The sequence below is a fragment of the Rutilus rutilus genome, assembly GCF_951802725.1.
Source record: "Rutilus rutilus genome assembly, chromosome: 18".
In the NCBI taxonomy this organism is placed as follows: domain Eukaryota; kingdom Metazoa; phylum Chordata; class Actinopteri; order Cypriniformes; family Leuciscidae; genus Rutilus; species Rutilus rutilus.
In genome coordinates this window covers 32,287,932-32,307,123 of record NC_140231.1, presented here as the reverse complement: position 1 = coordinate 32,307,123, position 19,192 = coordinate 32,287,932, and the positions used below count along the sequence as shown (strand labels likewise).

At 37.6% G+C, this 19,192-nt stretch overlaps 3 protein-coding genes across 4 annotated transcripts in view; 2 read left to right on the top strand and 1 right to left on the bottom strand.

Annotated features, from left to right (window-relative positions):
* Positions 1–19,192, top strand: part of LOC311277853 (uncharacterized protein) — a 32,276-nt gene that overhangs the window by 5,786 nt on the left and 7,298 nt on the right. The window contains exon 1 of one of the 2 annotated variants that reach the window (XM_084388315.1): positions 14,828–14,963. The exons of the other annotated variant lie outside the window; for it this stretch is intronic. The gene's annotated coding sequence lies outside the window, so the exon portion shown is untranslated. Of the gene's footprint in view, positions 1–14,827; positions 14,964–19,192 lie in introns of those variants that run through there. 2 annotated transcript variants of the gene reach the window in all.
* LOC311277867 (uncharacterized protein) lies at positions 436–8,298 on the top strand. Its single transcript, XM_084388339.1, has 4 exons — positions 436–561; positions 961–1,079; positions 5,923–6,042; positions 7,070–8,298. Exons 2-4 carry the CDS (start codon positions 1,022–1,024, stop codon positions 7,798–7,800), a joined length of 909 nt encoding a protein of 302 aa, XP_084244465.1. The 5' UTR covers positions 436–561; positions 961–1,021; the 3' UTR covers positions 7,801–8,298.
* Positions 16,088–19,192, bottom strand: part of LOC311277852 (zinc finger BED domain-containing protein 4-like) — a 3,521-nt gene continuing 416 nt past the window's right edge. The window contains exons 1-2 of the mRNA XM_084388314.1: positions 17,166–19,192; positions 16,088–17,031 (exon numbers count right to left, since the gene is read on the bottom strand). The exon at positions 17,166–19,192 is cut by the window's right edge and continues 416 nt beyond it. Of these exons, the coding sequence (XP_084244440.1) occupies positions 16,669–17,031; positions 17,166–18,236 (1,434 nt within the window). The 5' untranslated portion in view covers positions 18,237–19,192 and the 3' untranslated portion in view covers positions 16,088–16,668. The remainder of the gene's footprint in view (positions 17,032–17,165) is intronic.

Below are 19,192 nucleotides of genomic sequence, written 5' to 3'. Positions count from 1 at the left end.
GTGTGTGTGTGTGTGTGTGTGTGTTTTTAATGTACAATCCAATATGCAACATAACTGAATATCATTAATTGAAGTAATGTTTAAATAGATCAAGTAAACAATGAGTACATTTGAAAGTTCTTGCTGTATTTCTTAACTCCAGGCATATCAATAATAGGGAAGCATCTAAACTTCAGCTTGTTTTCAAATCATCAGCATCAAAAACATTTCCTTAGCGGCTATTTTAAGTTTAAATATAGGCCTTTCCAAAAATGCTCTATTATGATATCAGCTGTGTAACAAATAAATAATATTTTAATGTTTTATTATTACATTTATTATCCCAAATCAAACACATGTGTTGAGATAAAGTGTTTGTATAATATCAGCCAAGATAAATATCTTAATCTATGAAGGTAAGATAGTTTAATATGGTTTCCGCCAGTAGAGGCGCTTGAGCAACCGAAGCAATGACACACATCCGAGTCTAGGAGAAGAAGAGAAGTGAGCGAGGGAAGGGGACATAAACATGAGAAGTGGAACACAGCCGTTCATTCTGCTCTAAATCTGCTGTTTCAGACTGTGAGTACATTCATTTTATCATTTATAAAGTGAAATGTAAATCCAAACGAATAAACGAGTTCATTTAGAGAATCACTCAGAAATTAATCGATTGATGTTGTTCATTACGCTCGTGAAATGTAAACTCTTTACTGGCTGTTTTTTCACATTACAATTTGTAAAGATCATGATTTGGTTTTTTTTTTCGTTTTTTTTAATGAACAAATGAATCATGATAAACAGAGTTTTAGATGAAAGAGCAACGTAAAAATAAACTAGAGAAGTCGAATTGTTTCTAAACAGTTGTTTGATCAAATTCAAAACACTTTAAGCTAAAAATTATTAAGTGAATTTAATTTAGTGATTGTAAGTGTGATGATCATCTGCTAAATGCTGGGGAATATTCCCATCTTCCCACAGGAGAAGAAGAAGCAAGCAGGAGGAATTACTCCAGGAGAAACTACGACAAACTATTGTAAAGATGGAGATTGAGGAAGAACCCTGCAGAATAAAAGATGAAGATACAGAGGAACAAATAGGTTGGTGTTTTCCTTCATTCTCTTTAAAGTGCCCCTATTATGCTATTTTAAAGGCTCCTTGTTGAATCTCTTACAACAGCTTTACATGCATCAAAGGTCAAAAAACTCTTTTATTTTCTCATAATATGCATTGCACATCATCACCACATTTTTCAGTTATTCCCAAACGACTCATCCAATGATTAAGTCTCTCTAAATCCCTCCTTTCCGCAATCTACTCTGCTCTGATTGGTCAGATGGCCCAGTCTGTTGTGATTGGTCTACCTCTCTTACAGCGCGTATCGGAAAAGAAACGCACATTACCATAACTGAACTTCAGCTCCGGAGGCTTCCTAAATCTCAGTGATTGTACACACTGTAAAGACAGTAACAATGGCGTTGATTTTACCATATCAATCCAAGCACAAGTCTGATGATGAAACATTGGAAGAACTAGTCATTCAACCCGAACCTCAATCGGAAGGACGTCTATTTTAGAGCACTTGATGATTATCTTATCAAAATAACAAAATATGTTACAGTGACAATAAAAGAACTAAAATCAAATGCATTTCTTTCTGATTTGTTTATATGTTTCTGTCAGCTGCATGACAATACAGTTTGCTTTCTCACATCACTAGCTTTAAATATGTAACTTCGCTGCATAACGAATGCACAAAAGTGAACTAATGGATATAAACTAATGTAAATAGATGGTAACAATCGTGACATTAAACATGGGTCGGACTTGCGTGTGTTTTTTTCACTTTAACCACTTTAGGTACTAATGTTAGCGTCCTCTCAGCCTCGACGGCAAACATACTGCTGTTCTCCACTCAGGGTCCGAAATTAACACCCGCCAAGCGCCAAATGCGGGTAGAATTTCCGTTTGGCAAGTAAATCTCAAAAGGCTAAGTGAATGTTCATACCAAAATATGAAATATTCAGTGCGCGCTCTTCTGCCTCTTAACGCTCTCATCTGTTGACGGAGCTCCCGCCACTGGAAGCAAAGGCTGCTCACCCATCTAAGCCGTGCAGAACGTCTTCAGCACTCGCGGATCGTGCATACTCCGTCGCTAGCCAGGCTGCTTCTGCTTTACACACCATGGCCGTTCTTTTCTCGAGAAAAGGAGTTTTCCCATAGCGTTTGCAACGCAATACTCGTTCCCTTATCTCTCAGGGAACCGAGGTTACATAAGTAACCGAGTACGTTCTGCCTTCCCTTCCACATCAGTCCGGTAACAAAACTGACAAAACATGTTTTTATTTCACCCCAATGATAGTAATATTTCATATATTTCTCTCATTTTGATCAATATATAGATTTTTTTTTTATTATAGGCTACATTTCAAATTTTGCTCTGGACAATTTTTTGTCCAACATAATACCTTATTATCTCAATTAAATGTACTAAAATGAATGTATATGTGACAAAAAAAAAGGCTGTTTATTATTTTGGCTGGTAAAAAATAATATGCTTGGCTGGTGGAATTTTTTTCATCTACCAGTCCCCGTGGCAGGTGAGCCAAAAAGTTACTTTCGGACCCTGTCTTCACTAATGCAGCATCTAATCAACAAATTAATTACTTCATAATGATATGAAAACAAATACGGTAGTGTACTGTACATCACACTGTTTCATTGTATGTTTTAAATCCACATCTGAAGTGTCCCGGTCAGTGCAGCATCACGTGTCAAAACAAACTCCATGAGTCTCCTTTTTTTTTTTTTTATCGTGCACTTTCGACTTACATTCACAGACAGCTATATTACACACTGCATGGAAGGTAATATTCGAAAAAGCATAACAGCGACACTTTAAAGACTACTGAGGAACACTAAGAAGAAAAATGACATAATACATCCAGAACTAGATACTAGTATTAAACTAGATTTCTGCTAAATTGTGATTGAACCATATTTCTTTTCGTTTATATATACATATATAAATATATTTAAATTCATCAGATGCCATCGCTTGAGTGAAAGTTCTGAAATTTGGCACACAGATAGAGGGCAGTCTGAACTGTCACCATTGCAAATTTGGAGGCTCTAACTCAATCCCTCTAGCGCCACCAACTGTCCAAAGTTTCACTCATGTTTATGCTAATAACTTTTGAACCATAAGGGCTAGAAACAAAATTCTTTCTCCCTCTGATTCCTTCGCTCAAGACAATTCGATTGCATGTCATTTTCCGTCATGAATGTCCGCCATTTTGAATTCTCAGAAAAACCTACTTTTTCTAACTCCTCCTTGGCCGTTGCTCCGATTTTCACAAAAATGGAAACAGATCATCTTCAGACCATGCCGACAAACAAATGTGGAATTCATTCGATTCGTCAAACCGCTCTTGAATACCGCGCAAACTAATTTTATGTAGCGCTTGCGAAAACAGACGTAAGGCTGTATCTCCACAATGCTTTGTGTTCAGACCAAACTTGGTACATGTCATCACAAGCATGACCTGAAGCTATATGCTGCGTTTCGGCGCAGCGCCACCTACTGGTCCGGAGATACGAAAAATGGCTATTTATGCTTATAAATTCTGAACAGTTTGTCCAAAAATCTAAAAAGTGGTCTCGTTAGATTCAAGGAATCATGCCAAGTCGATTCACTTCCAATTTTTCCATATCGACCATTTTAGGCGTCGGCCATTTTTTATTTTGTACCAAAATGCTGTATTTTATGAACGTATGAACGTATCGCTATGAAACTCGGTATGGGTCATCAGTACGATGCCCTGAAGGAGCCTGAGAAGTTTCGAACCAGCGCCACCTAGTGGTAAAATTATTTTTTCAAATGCTTAACTCTGGTTGTGGTTGACTTATTTTCATTGGAGTCATCTCATTAGGTTCCTGAATCCTTGCCAAGTCCAAGGATACCAAACATGCTAGGTTTCGCCTTACGGTTTGTGTAGGGTTGTGATTTAGCGCTTAAAAAACATTTATCAATATCGTCGAAACCATTAGACCGATCGAGACGAAACTACTGTAGGAAGTTTCGAAACCTAGGTCGTTGGCTATATGCTAATGCCCAAATGTCAAAGTATTATTAGTAAGTGGCAAGAAAATTCAAACAGTCAGGTGTGGGTACATTTTTTTTTATACATATAAATGTCTATAACTCCAAAACAAAATGAGTTATTTTCACCAAATGACCAAACTGACACATACATAGGGAGGACACTCACTCGGAGGACACACAAAAAAATTGTGGGATTGTGCACTCTTGTTGGCACTATAATAGAACAAAACATGAAATTGCCATTGACTTCAATACAGTATTGTGATATAAGATGCTATACTTTATGAACGCATTAGCGTATCGTTACGAAACTCTGTATGAGTCATCAGCACCATGCCTTGAGGGTACTCAAAAAGTTTCGGGGCAGCGCCACCTTGTGTAACAAAATTTCCAAAAATGCTAATAACTTTTGAATAAATTTGACACTGGTCTTAAAGCTGCATTCAGTAACTTCGGGATTTCTTCACTGTATTCTCGCTTTTTGCTTCGCAGGTTTCTCTCTAGAGCTCCCCCCACAGCTTCGGAATAGATATTTGACAACACTGTTGTAAAAACTCGTTGGCTATTCTCAGACACCAGAGGCTAGCAGATCAACGACATCAAAGCAGATGGGATATTCTTTAAAACGTCTTCTTCATTCGGGTTCGAACAGCGTGAGGGAGCGCAATAATGACGGCATTTTAGCAGATTTCTTTTGGCCGTAAAGCAATTGTTTACATCGCGAGACCTGATATCACGCGAGACTTCCTGACGCGGCGGCCGGCGGCCCGCCGCCCCAAAGTTGCAAGTGCGTATTTTCCGCTCACGGGCACCAGGGGGGTGCGAAACGACCACCATTCAACCCGAAATAAGTAATATAACCATTCCAATGACTCCGAAGCTGTTCAGTTAAGGTAAAAAAAGTTACTTAGTTCACCTTTAATAGATTCCTTGGGTTATGCCGAAAACATAGATACCAATATTGCCAAAGTCAGCCAAACTTCCTGTCCGCCATCTTTATTTTCTTTTAAAACCTACTTTTTCTAACTTCTAGACCTTTCGTTCGATTTTCACCAAAACCGAATCGTATCATCTCCAGACCGTGCTGACAAAAAGTTATGGATTTTGTGTCGATAGACGAAACCATTTTCATATAGGCTACCGCAGCAGCAAAGTTGAGGCATGATGCCAAAATAACTATTCAGGCTTTATCTCTGCAGTGCCTTGACAATTGTATGTTTCATCGTCACCTCACTCTGACCACACCACATCAATTTCGTAACTGCGCCACCTATTGGTCAAAAGTGACAAACCATTAAGTCATATTATTAGTGACTATGATTTTTTCACCCATTTTTCCTAAAATCATCTTAAAATGTCTGTAATTGCTCATTGTTGCAGTTGGCCTAACACTCCCAGACATGTTGGCATGGTTTGTTGTCGTCTTTGCGCTTGGCCCCGATATATTCATTTTATTATTTATAAGGTGAAATATAAATCCAAACGAATAAACGAGTCTGTTCATTTAGTGAATCACTCGGATGTTGTTTATTACACTTGTGTAATGTAAACTTGTTACTGACTTTTTTCACATTATAATTTGTGAAGATTATGATTTGTGTTTTCATTTTATTTAATGAACTAATTAATCATGATAAACAGTTTTTAATACATGTGAATCATATCTGATGCAAGGGCAACATAAAAATCAACTAGAGAAGTCTCTAGTTTCTAAATTGTTTCTAAACAGTTGTTTGATAAACATTTTAAGATGAATATTATTCAGAGAATATAATTTAGTGATTGTAAGTGTGATGATCATCTGCTAAATGCTGGCAAATATTTCCATCTTCCCACAGGAGAAGAAGATGCAAGCAGTTGGAATTACACCAGGAGAAACTACGATCTTACTATTGTAAAGATGGAGATTAAGGAAGAACCCTGCAGAATAAAAGATGAAGATACAGAGGAACAAATAGGTTGGTGTTTTCCTTCATTCTCTTTAATGACTGATGAGGAACATTAAGATGAAAACTGATATATATTTTACTTACATTTAAAAAACGTAACTCCTGTGTGTATTTCTGTGAAGAGCGTAAAATCTATTTACAATTGTTTTGCTGCATTGAGTGGTGTAGCCAATCACAGACAAGTTTGCTGAGCATGTGAACGCAATGGCCAATCAGAGGCGTCTAAGTTAGTCAGAAATTAAGAATCCGCTCAATAGACCTCATTCAGAGCAGTGCAGCGACGGGTATGAAAGCAAGGCTGCTAGGGAAAGACTTGCCGTGTTTTCAAAGGCGTCTGCTGTAAGAAACTGAATAAAGCTTTAAGATCACTTATCATTTTTTCTACAACTCATATTGTCATAAAGATATTTTTGTAGTGTTTCATCAGCAGAACAATCGAAAAACACATGAAATAACAGTACAACACACTGAAGAGATGAATGTCTATCCCTCACAACCTCGCTTTCATTCCCGTTATAAATAAATCAAAGATGGCGCTGCTGTGAATAAGGTCAGTACGCCAGAGTTTGTGCAGCGTGAGCTCTGCATGCAAAATCATTTCGTCATAACCAACAAAGTATAAACACTATGAAATTAAGAGATTCATTGTGTGATATAGACAAAAGTTCTGATTATAACGGCCGTTTTCACTCAGTCAGAGAGATTGTGCTGAGCTGAAGTTTCAACTTCACTGTTTATAAAAGGGAGTGTCTTTAGTTTTAATTTTTATAATTAACTTTTTTTTTTTTTCAAAATATAAATGGTTTAATTTTATAACTTTACTTGCATTTAACATTTGTATGTATATAAAATGACTTTTGTCAATTTAATTTGATGCGAACACCAAAATGTTGACTTTGAAAATAATTAACTAATGTAATTTATTTACTGGTATCGGTACTGACTCCTAAAATTTTGGTATCATATTTCATTTTCTAACTTATTTCTTGTTTCTAATTTTGTCCTTCTTTATTTGAATTATGTGAATTCATTTTAGATCCTATGGCTGTGAATGTTTTGAAACATGAGTTTCGAAGACCTCATTTCACAAATGAAGATGGAAACGCAGTCATTTCACACACTGAAAAGAATTTAATGCAGAAAAGTGCTGGAAAAACTGGAGTCAATGGATCTTTAACCTGCTCTGAGTGTGGAAAGAGTTTCACAAATACATCAAACCTTAAGAAACACATGAGAATTCACACTGGAGAAAAACCGTTCACATGCTCTCAGTGTGGAAAGAGTTTCGGGTGCAAAAGTACTCTTGAAGATCATCAGCGACGTCACTCTGGAGTGAGATCATTCAGCTGTGATCAGTGTGATAAAACATTTGTTTTTGAACAAAACTTAAGAAGACACCTTAAAGTTCATGCTGCTGTGAAACCTCACTTTTGTTCTTTTTGTGGAAAGAGTTTTTCACGACTGGAAAATTTAAAAGAGCATGAACGTTTTCATACTGGTGTGAGACCTTATATGTGCTTAGACTGTGGGAAGAGCTTCACTACATCCAGCCACTTAAAAACACACCAGAGAGTTCACACTGGAGAGAAACCGTACAAGTGTTCACACTGTGGAAAGAGTTTCACTCTGTCAGGAAACCTGAAAGATCATGAGAGGATTCACACTGGAGAGAAACCGCACCAGTGCTCTTCATGTGGGAAGAGTTTCACCCAATTATCTAATCTACAGAATCATAAGAAAAAGCATTGCCTGACGTTGCCTAAATGAGCAAAAGTACATGTTCAGGAATAGTTTCATTAATCTAAGAGGGTAATTTTCAAAAATCAGTAATTAAGTTTGATCATTTGTCAAATCATTTTTTTTTGCAGGGTCAGTAATAGTTCATGAAACTAGTGTTGCTTTAAAATACTGTGATTTATGCAGAGTTATAAAATGATGCATTGAGAACATATTGAAAAGACTTTCTTACATTTTAAGAAATGTTATGTAAATTTTGAGACAAAGAGAAATAAAAAGGAACAGAACTTGTGACAATGAATAAATGTACTCACAATCAAGGGGTTAAACATCGTGCAACATTTACCAAGTGTGTAGTAATAAATAATACGTTATATTTGCAGTTATGTAATCGACAGCTGCTTTTATCCAAAGAGACTTGTTTTGCATTAAAGGTGACCATGATATCATCCCTGCCCATGACATTGGCTTTGCTAGTGTCATATTCTACTGTTTGAGCTACAAGAAAGCTAATAAAACTAAAACTGCACCATATGTATTTCAATTCATATAAGCAGACATTAACAATGGAAATCGGTTATGAAAATATAATGCACATGCACTGTGTTTGTGGCAAAGCAGCATCTAGTGGTAAATAGATTGACTTTTATCATTGGTCAGTGATTAAGTAAACACTTTTCATTTTATTGATTCTCCATCTTTTTGTAAGGGTGGATTTCCTACAGTGGTTCAGGCTGCAGGATTGCTGAACGTCTAAAGAAACGTTATCAGCATGATGATGTAAAACTGGGCATTTCTTGTCTATTACCACCAACTGCTACTTATACCAACAATGGAGAAAAAGCTCAGATAGAATAGCAAAATATGTGAGAGTGTTGCTAGTGTCACTTTATTGTATTGCAATAGGTACTGAATCATAACTAGTTAGCACTTCATTTGTAATTGGAAGGGTTTGATGACAATATCTGGTTGAAATAGTGACAAAATAGATTAATGAAATGATAAAATCATATACCTGGACATGGAAATATTATTGTCATGATGAAATTATATATTGGGTTATAATTTTGCCTTTATGACATGTTGGAGTTAGCCTGGGTTTCCCCATACTGCCTTGCTCGCAGCGCGATTCTATTCACGCTGCTAGGCAGTCTGGACACCATGGGACAATTTTTCCCCTGAAAAAGGGAACCAATCACAGAACGGGGAGGGAGCAGCAAGATGATGACGACACCGAAGCAGTTTGTTTATATCAGACTCGACGTTACCTTCTACCCTCATGTTTATCTTTCACAAACGGTAATATTCGCTAAACGCCATCGTGTACAAATAAATCTTTGACCCATCGTCTTTTTCCTCGTCGAATTTCTCTCACTCTACATACGTCATCTGGTATAATTGAAGCGATTGGCTATGAGCTACATACAGGCGCATTTGATAGACATTCATAGCGCCCAATAAACGGCTCTGGGCATTCGTAAACCACGCCTCAAATACGAGAAAATGCGCACGTAGTTCCCAGACCAAGTCTCAATGAGACTTGGTCTGACGTTAGCCAGGCTATGTTGGAGTGTGATTCTCAATTTCATCAGCACAGCATAATTTTATTTACATAATTTTACATTTACATAAATTTACATATTTACTTTTTTTTCTTTTCTTTTTTTGACTCATTTGAACATGTAACCCAGTGGTTCCCAATTCCAGTCCTCGTGACCCACTGCTCTGCACATTTTGTAGGTCTCTCTTATCTGACACACTCAGTTCAGTTCATGGAGTCTCTCCTAATGAGCTGATGATCTGGTTCAGGTGTGTTAAATAAGGGAGACATACAAAATGTGCAGAGCAGTGGGTCACGAGGACTGGAATTGGGAACCACTGATGTAACCCAACCCCACACATAAATCTACCCATTTGTGTATTATATGATATAGTAGCGCACAGACTCTTTATAATTGTTGTGAAATTGCTGTTTAAATTTGCACCGGCAGTTATAGCGTTAATGTGGGAGTTCAAAAGGCTGGGGAGAGAGAAACGAGCGAGTGTGTTAGGCTGGTGCATTTATTTTTGCATTCTGATTAAAAGTTCAGAAACGGAGCCTTGCTCGTCTGTCGCTTTTCAGACGTTACATTGGCGGCAGAAGTGGGATGTCGGAGCGTGAATAGCAACGCGTCCTGCGCAATCTGAGCAGTCTCGTGGAGGAAACACACCCGTGCTGGGAGAGAGAGAGAGAAGTGGCTGGAGCAAGTGCATGAACTACCCGACCGCGATTGAATCCGTGAGGACGATTCGCGAGAGATCCGTGCGAGTTGGAAGTGAGCCAGGATAAGGACGATATGCGGTTGCTTGATTTGAGGACTGCGCGTGCACAGAGGCGTCACCAGGTTTTTGCGTAGTGTAGAGTGACAACTTTGATGTCAAAATGCATACAGGTTGGCTGGTCTGACTCTGCTATTTGAAGAACTGTACATTTTCAGACGCAGTGATGTAGTGGTGCCTGGAGAAGTGGGTAGGCTATACTCTTAATTTTTGTCCCCAATATTTTTTTTAAGCGTCCCAGCAAAGGATGAACGCTCTGTGTTATAAACAGTGACATGACAGTTCATCCCAAAATGGGCCAGTAGTATTTGCACATTATCACTTAACTTTTGCTGCTTGACTTCACGAAGAAAGGATCATTATGAAATTAATGAAACAGATGTTTAGTTAGCGGATACATGCAATGCATTATTGACCTTCATTTCTCATACAGTTATCAAGAGAACAGCAAAATAAAGTCCAAACTGCAGTTCTTATTCTACAAAATATAAATGGTTAATGTACTTGAGTTTGAGAAAATTAATTAATTACAAAATTAGTAGGCTACATATTCTCTGGAAGCCGGGCTAAATGAGTCAACTCTGTTACTGCATTCCTGCCATGTCTGGACTCTGGACACACAAATCTTATTCGATTATTTGCAATTAATAGTGCAGACAGTACTCCCGAAAATATCTGGTTTGAGATCTGATTGCTTGAAAAGAATGTGAGTTTTTAGGGAAACCTTCATATCTCTGATTTTGCAAACTATTCCATTGTTTTCATTGTCATTCACACTTTTAATCGATGTCTGATTTACTTTAATGCAAAACAAGTGTTTGAAGGTTAGTAAAGTTGAATCATATCTTTATAAATCATGTTACAGCGGTTGAGAAAAGAGAAGGGCAATGCTTGATCAAACTGTCTTCCAGGTTCAAACTTCACTACTAATTTGAAGTTATGCATTTCAGAAATGTACATATACAAACCACACAGTTAGCTAACAATGTATTTATTTAAAGCAGAAACAATGAGATCGTTGAAGTAATGTGAACATATTGTAAACAAATGATTCAGATATAAAATTGTAGCATTGGTTCATGTTGATTCAGAGTTTTCTTCATCTTAAGTCTTCATAGAGGCTGGATCCAAACTGGAGCTGACGTACTCTAGTTACTTCAGGATGGGCATCCCAAGACAAAACAGAAAAGCAAATGGAAAATACTTAGCTTTGGGCAATGAGCAACTTTGGGCAATGATTTTTCTCATGAGTCCGTAGAGTAGATAATTGTGTGAATCTCTTCCCACATGAAGAGCAATGATACGGTTTCTCTCCAGTATGAACTCTCTCATGATCTTTCAGGGTTCCTGACTGAGAGAAACTCTTCCCACAGTGTGAACACTTGTACGGTTTCTCTCCAGTATGAATTCTCTGGTGTCTTTTTAACTCTGTGTTTGTAGTAAAGCTCTGCCCACAGTCAGAGCACATATAAGGTCTCACACCAGTATGAATACGCTCATGCTGCTTTAAATACTTCAGGAGTGCAAAACTCTTTCCACAGAAAGAACAAAAGTGAGGCTTCACAGCAGTGTGAACTTTAAGGTGTGATTTTAAATATGATTCCACAACAAATGTTTTCTCACACTGATCACAGCTGAATGATCTCACTCCAGAGTGACGGCGCAGATGATCATAGAGAGCCCTTTTCTGAGTGAAACTCTTTCCACATTGAGTGCACGTGAACGGTTTGTCCCCAGTGTGAATTCTCATGTGTTTATTAAGGTCTGATTTGTGCACGTAAAACAGTCCACACTCAGAGCAGGTGAAAAATCCTTTGTCTCCAGATTTTCCAGCTTGTTTTTGTATGAAATTTTCTTCAGTCTTTGAAACGACTGCATTTCCATCTTCATTTTTGAAATTATGAGATTCTTGAAACAGATGTTGTTTGTCTTCATTTTTATATATCGGTTCTCCATCTTCATTAGTGAAATGATGCTGTTTGTCGTCATTCACTTCCATCGAGTCTAAAATCAACATTAAATTCCCCAAAATCAGGAGAAACATAAACATAAAGTTCATTCTTAATTTAGCACAAATCCAGTTTACTACAGTGTCTACTAATATTTCGGTTTAGATGCATTGTTATATCCTCCTGAGAACCAAAAACTTTTTTGAGTGTTTTTTTTTTTTTTTTGAGTCTTTTGAATAACTTTTGAGTTATTTGGGCGTTTTCTTGTGATAATTTGCTTGAGGCTGTGATTTGTTCACCTCCACACCTGGTCCAGATATAAGGGCCGTCCCAAACACTCAACCTTTGCCATTATTGTGCCATCGTGTGAGATTGCGAACCTCTTCGCTATTGCTTCATATTGTCGTAGTTTTGTCTGGTCTAGTTTGTCGTACCAGACAGATTGTGAGTGACTATTTGAGATTGAGAGTGTTTGGGATTTTTGATAATTCTTGGTTTCAATTAAATAAAATAAAAAATGTTTGACAGGGACAATGCAAACAAACATAGTGTCAAAGCAAGCTTGTCACTGAAGTGCTGCATAAAAAGTTTATAGCAAATGCAAATTTTCAACTCCTGTCCCTGGTTGGGCTTTTAGACACAACAGAATTTACATACTTCACTATTTCAATTTAAAACAATATAAACATGATATATAAACAACTCCTGTCCCTGGTTGGGCCTTTATACACAATAACATTTACCCGTAAAATTTACATACTACACTACCTCAAAAAAAAAAAAAAAAAAAGGAAGTCAATGGGGTCCATCAACTGTTTGGTTTCAGACATTTTTCAAAATATCTTCTTTTGTGTTCAGCAGAAAAAAGAAATTCTTACAGGTTTGAAACAACTTGAGGGTGAGTAAATGATGGCAGAATTTTCATTTTTGGGTGAACTATCCCTTTAAGGATGGTACAGTGATAGTGGCGTATTGATTTTTTTATCCATAATTTGTATTGCTCGGTTGTTAACTTGACCCCATGCCTGATTTGGATTCTGATTTTGGATGGGTTGCTATGAACCTGTGTGTGTGTGTGTGTGTGTGTGTGTGTGTGTGTGTGTGTGTGTGTGTGTGTGTGTGTGTGTGTGTATAGTATATATATATTTATACACATTTTGTGTAATTATTCAAATTTATAATTTACATTTGGTATCTCTAAAAAGCCCTGAATGTGCTCTTTACAGGACTGTGACATGTATGAAGATTTTAGAGAATTTTGCTAAAATATAATGTCCTCTACAGAGGATAAAGTCTAAGCCTGGGTCTCAGGAGGAAATGTGAGTTTTCATCTTAATGTTCCTCATCAGTCATTAAAGAGAATGAAGGAAAACACCAACCTATTTGTTCCTCTGTATCTTCATCTTTTATTCTGCAGGGTTCTTCCTTAATCTCCATCTTTACAATAGTATGTCCGTAGTTTCTCCTGGAGTAATTCCTCCTGCTTGCTGCTTCTTCTCCTGTGGGAAGATGGGAATATTCCCCAGCATTTAAACTCTCATGAACGGCTGTGGGAGCTTCACTGACTGAAGGAGTGAATTGTGGTCGTTGTTGCTCATTTAGCAGATGATCATCACAATCACTCTCTGTTATTCAGCTTTAAGTGTTTTGATCAAACAACTGTTTAGAAACAATTTAACTCCTCTAGCTGATTTTTATTTTGCTCTAACATATGATTTACATGCACTGAGAAACAAATGAACAAGTGTCTGTGGTTTTACCTTATCTCTGGTCAGTTGTATACATTTGTAGACGTTTTAATTAGTATAATTAAAATGAATAATGGTAGTTAATAGCATAATTAACTGAGCCATTCATAGAATTACCAAAACAAACCCTGACAATTGATAAAAGAACATATAGCCAACTGATAATCTTATTAGATAATTAGATAATTGCATTTGAAATATTTTTATTTCAATAAAAAAAAATTGCATTAGATTTGTAAAAAGTGTTTTTTAAGCATGTTTGGTCGGGGTTTGTGTTGCATTTACACTGTTCTGACCACTAGGGGTCAGCGTGGAGACGGGTGTCAGATAGTTTCGAACCCTCGACACAATACGGCATATTTGCTTGAACTTTTTCAGTGTTCTACTACGAAGCCTCGATCTGCCCACCACTACTAATAAATTATAAAATAAACGTACTCACAGTCTGAAACAGCAGATTTAGAGCAGAATGAACGGCTGTGTTCCACTTCTCATGTTTATGTTTATGTTCCCTTCCCTCGCTCACTTCTCTTCTTCTCCTAGACTCGGATGTGTGTCATTGCTTCGGTTGCTCGAGCGCCTCTGCTGGCGGAAACCATATTAAGTCATCTAACATTCATTGCTTAGATACAAAATTTAAATCACTGTTTATCAGACTGTGATTTTATTTTTATTGGGAGAAATCTAAATCAGAAAACTTACACTAAGCTGTTTTAAGGTGACCTAATCTTCATATAATTTAATAACTCTCTCACATGTTTTATTAATTAAACTTGTACCATCTAACTTTAAAATAAAGCCAAGATTTATATTAAAGTCAACAACATCAGTAACACAGAACAGTTGAAAGAGTCCAGAAGGTAAATACAGATGCTCCTTAGATATTTGAAGATTGATTATTTATCCCAAATCAAACATATTTGGGGAGATAGATAGTGTTTGTATAATCTCAAACAAGATAACAGAAATTATTTTGATTGTCTTGTATCTTTTCTAATCTATGAATGTTATATAGTTTAATGTTGATTGGTTTCCGCCAGTAGAGACGCTCGAGCAACCGAAGCAATGACACACATCCGAGTCTAGGAGAAGAAGAGAAGTGAGCGAGGGAAGGGAACATAAACACGAGACGTGGAACACAGATGTTCATTCTGCTTTAATTCTGCTGTTTCAGACAGTGAGTACATTCATTTTTTATCATTTATTAGGGGAGTTTTAAATCTAAACGACTAAACGAGTCAGTTCATTTAGTGAATCACTCAGAAATGAATCGACGGATGTTGTTCACTACGCTCGTGGAACGTAAACTCGCTACAGACTGGTTTTTCATTGCAATTTGTGAAGATTGTGTTGTGTTTTCATTTTATAATGAAACCTGGCAAACATTTTTTAATTAATATAAATCATATCTTATGTATACGAGCAACATATAAATTAGCTAGAGGAGTTTAATTGTTTCTAAACAGTTGTTTGAGTAACGTTACTTAAAGACAGGATAGATAATTTGTTCCAGAAACATTTTTAGTAATGCTGGTTGAAAGTAAAGTTTTTTTTCTTCATAAACAATACCAATTATTTGCATGTTTATGTGCCCGATAACCGATATACAGAACCAATATATATTTATTGTTTTATTTATGTTTTTTTTTAAACATTAGCCTATATCTAGCCTACAGCAATGAACTGAACAAACTGTCTTATTTAACACTTTTTAAATACTGTAATTTCTGCAATTTTACCCCCTCTTTACCCCCTCTAAGGTAAATAACCAGGTAATGAATGTAGCATGCAAAATAATTATTTTTATTTATTTATTTTTTTTTTTTAAATAGAATAAAACATTCTAAACCGCCTGAATAAAAAACATTTCTGCTTTAGTGTATCTTAATAATCCCAGTTGTATCTTTTTAAAGCAACAGCATATTAACAACAGGCAAAATAAATTTACAAAGACTACTCAAGTTCATCTCTATTTTTTAGCAACAAGTTGAAACTACATAAGCGTTTATGTAACATATCTCAATTGAGCTTTAATGGCTTTTAACAATTTAACAATAATAAAGTTTTTTAACAATTAATTGCCACGAGATCTCGCGAGACTTAAATATGACAAGATTTCTCGTAGGGCTGGTCCGAATACCATTTTTTGAGCTTCGAAGCTTCGGTAGTAATGAACATCGAATATTCGGAGAGAGGGGGCTGAACATATTCTTATCTCTAATAAAGGCAGGAATCACTATGTGTCTGTCTGTCCATTTGCATTTTGATATTATTTCGAGAACCGTTCATCCAAACGATTTCACAAGGGAGTGCAGTGTCGTATTTGGTGCAATATAGATAGACACGTGAGACTCGACACGTTCAGAATTAATAAATTTTTAATAAACTACAGAACAGTGCGAGTGGGAAGCGGTGCACCTCACGCGAGCAGGGCTTATCCCCCGAGAACGGACACTAGTGATATAAAACACACACACACAGGTCTGTTAACTTAAGCAATATTTTTAATAAGGTAGTCTAATATTTTTCTCACTAACAAATTACTGACACAGTGGGGTAGATTTAAATAAAGAAAAACTAAATTTAAATAAAGAAAAACGAAAAATAAATGAACGAACTGTAATAAATAAAGAACACGGTAGCAATAACAATTTCAATAACAGCATCACACATTTCAATTAACGAACAGTTTAAATAAAATAGGCTAAAATAAATTCCCTTATATAGAATAAAACAAACTGTAAACAGAACAAGGTAATTCAAAATTATTAATGCGAAAACAAATTTTAGGCTGGTTAGCGTAATTAGCGCAGCTCACATTTCAATAAACAGAAAAGGTCAAACTTTCAAATAAATCACAGTCAGGACATGTTGCAGTCTACCTACACTCTCTTCATGTTGTGTGCGAGGAAGATGAGTTTGTCAACATTTTCAGGTAAAAGGGAACTTTGGGTCTTATTTACGACGTAGCCAGCTTTTGAGAAAATCCGCTCTGATGGAGTTGAAGTGGCCGGAACGCAAAGGAGGTGTTTGGCTGCAAATGCTAGTTTAGGGTAGCGGTCACTGTTTTGTTTCCACCATGCAAGTGGGCCCGACTGTACTTTAGTAGTGTCTTTCAAATATTGCTCCATCTCTTTCTTTGCGCTGTCTCCGTGTTCTTCTTCCTCTTCGTCATGGCTTGCTGACAGCTCTTCCATCTCCGGAACGGTCTGTTGCTGGTGCAGATGTTCAGCCAGGCGGACAACCTTAAAATCCAATAGCATTTGCTTAGTCAGATCTATGCGTTGTACACAAGATAAAGTAGCCTAGTGTGGCATAATAATCATATTAAATTACATTTAAATTATTTACTAATTTAAATCTAAAATATCAGTCTAACCTCAATGTAGACCAGGTCCTTCTTCTCGTTCTCAAGAAATTTCAGGTGCTTGAATCGCTGGTCTAGTGCTGAAGAAAGGAGGTAGATGCTGCCGGGTTCCAAACTTAACAGTTGCCATCTGCTTTCGATCTCCGTGACGAGGGTCTTCTTCATTTCTCTGATGGCAGGGCTGTCATCCTCCTCCGGTGACAGGTGGCGTTTCTTCAGGTTGAAGAGCATTGGCACTGTTGCAGACAACGATAAGTTTGCCTCCTGTGAAAGTAGTTCTGTGAGTGTGATTAGGGGCCCCAGTACTTCTGCTGCCTCCTGTGCCAGTTTCCACTGGTCTGCTGTCAAGTCAAGGGTGCAATCTCCTTTCTTCGTGATGCTGGGATCTGACAAAACAGCTGTCACTGGCCATCGTTGCTCCACCAGTCGGTTAAGCATTTCACACGTAGAGTTCCAACGAGTAGCGACATCTTGAATTAGTTTGTGCTCTACAACGTTCTGCTGCGTTTGTTTCTCTTTCAAAGCAGCTGTAGCCTTTGCACTTTTTTTGAAGTGTCCCACGAGATTCCTGGCAGCCGCAACTGTGCGACGTATTCTGTCCTGTTTTAGAGCTGTATTTATGCCCAGCTGTAGCGTGTGTCCTGAGCAGCAGACCCCTTGAACGTTGCCCCATTTCTCCGGTTCTTTCTTCAGCATCTCTGTGCACAGCTTCATATTGCTGGCATTGTCGTGAACAACGGCTACTCGCTTATAATTTGGAATGGCGAAGGCGTCCGCCGCGTCTCCAAGCTGTTGTGCAATGTTGATTCCCGTATGGCTCAGCTCAAATGCTTTGGTTTCCAAAACGAAGTCAGAGAGTTCCCACTCCCGAGTTATAAAGTGACAGGTGACAGCCATGTACGCCTCCATACTCACCAAGGTCCAGATGTCCGTTGTGAAACTCAAGGCTGTTGAGTTTGCAACGATAGCAGATCGCTGTACTTTAGAGACAGGGCGTTTGAAATACTGGACAGTGTAGTCGGACTCCATCTTCTTAATTAATTTTCTGAAGCCTTCGCCTTCAACTACATTAATGGGTCTCATATCCACAGCGATGAACTCCACTATGGCAACTGTTATTTCTCTCTTTCTTTTCTCCGTTATTGGTTTTCGGAATTGTAGGAGCTGCTGTGAAGTTTTTGGTGTGGTTGAGGATGTTGATGGCTGCGAACGCGATACCTGAGGATGGTACCTATAGACAAATTATTATTAGGCTGGGCTACAGTAGGCTACGTTTTTACTGTACGTCAATAACTGCCGTATTTGCAAGTAACGTTATTTTCCAAGAAAATTAAGTGCACGCTTTTTATCACGTGTAAAATTACTGATGGCGGATAAAAGCAGCTCGTTCTACTTACAGAACTCAGGTGATTTCTCAAGCTTGATGTGCTGTTGTGGTAGGCCAGTTTCAAATTGCATATTTGACACACTGCCTTTGTCTTGTCCTCACTTAATTCAAAGTTCTCCCACACAGATGAAGTCTTTGGCATTTTGTCTTTTCGCTGAATCGTGACAGTCATGACGTTCAACTCATGGGCGTTTTAACTGGGGCACGTGACGTGACGTCCCAGTAAAATCTCAAACTCTCCTATATTTCGCAGTAGGGCTGTAATCTCCCAGTCGATTAGTCGATTATTTGGTCGATGCGTTCTGGCTCGACCAAAATTCTGATTGGTCGATTTTTTGCCGCGTTCATTTCATTAGTTTTGTCGCGTTCATTTAATCAGTTTTGCCGCGTTCATTTAATCAGTTTTGCCCATAGACTGTAAAAAAAATTGGTTTTGCCGCGTTCATTTCATCAGGTGGAAAGCACTAATTGCTAATGGGGGTGTTTTCAGAGCACCGCTGTTTCACAGGTAACAGTCTGTCTTCAGAACACCCCCCTTGTTTTCACTTCTTTTGGATTAGCCCAACCCACTGGAGAAGAGAGACAGATTGAAGAAAGTAGACTACTAGAAGGTTTGCTGAATATTATTACTTGATCTGGTTTGTTTAATAAA

What these genes read in the sequence shown, in the direction of transcription:
- LOC311277867 (XM_084388339.1), top strand. Translation starts at nt 1,022, where the DNA reads ATGGAGATTGAGGAAGAACCCTGCAGAATAAAAGATGAAGATACAGAG. An exon ending in AGATACAGAGGAACAAATAG is followed by an intron (nt 1,080 to 5,922) that starts GTTGGTGTTTTC and finishes ATCTTCCCACAG; the next exon opens with GAGAAGAAGATGCAAGCAGT. An exon ending in AGATACAGAGGAACAAATAG is followed by an intron (nt 6,043 to 7,069) that starts GTTGGTGTTTTC and finishes AATTCATTTTAG; the next exon opens with ATCCTATGGCTGTGAATGTT.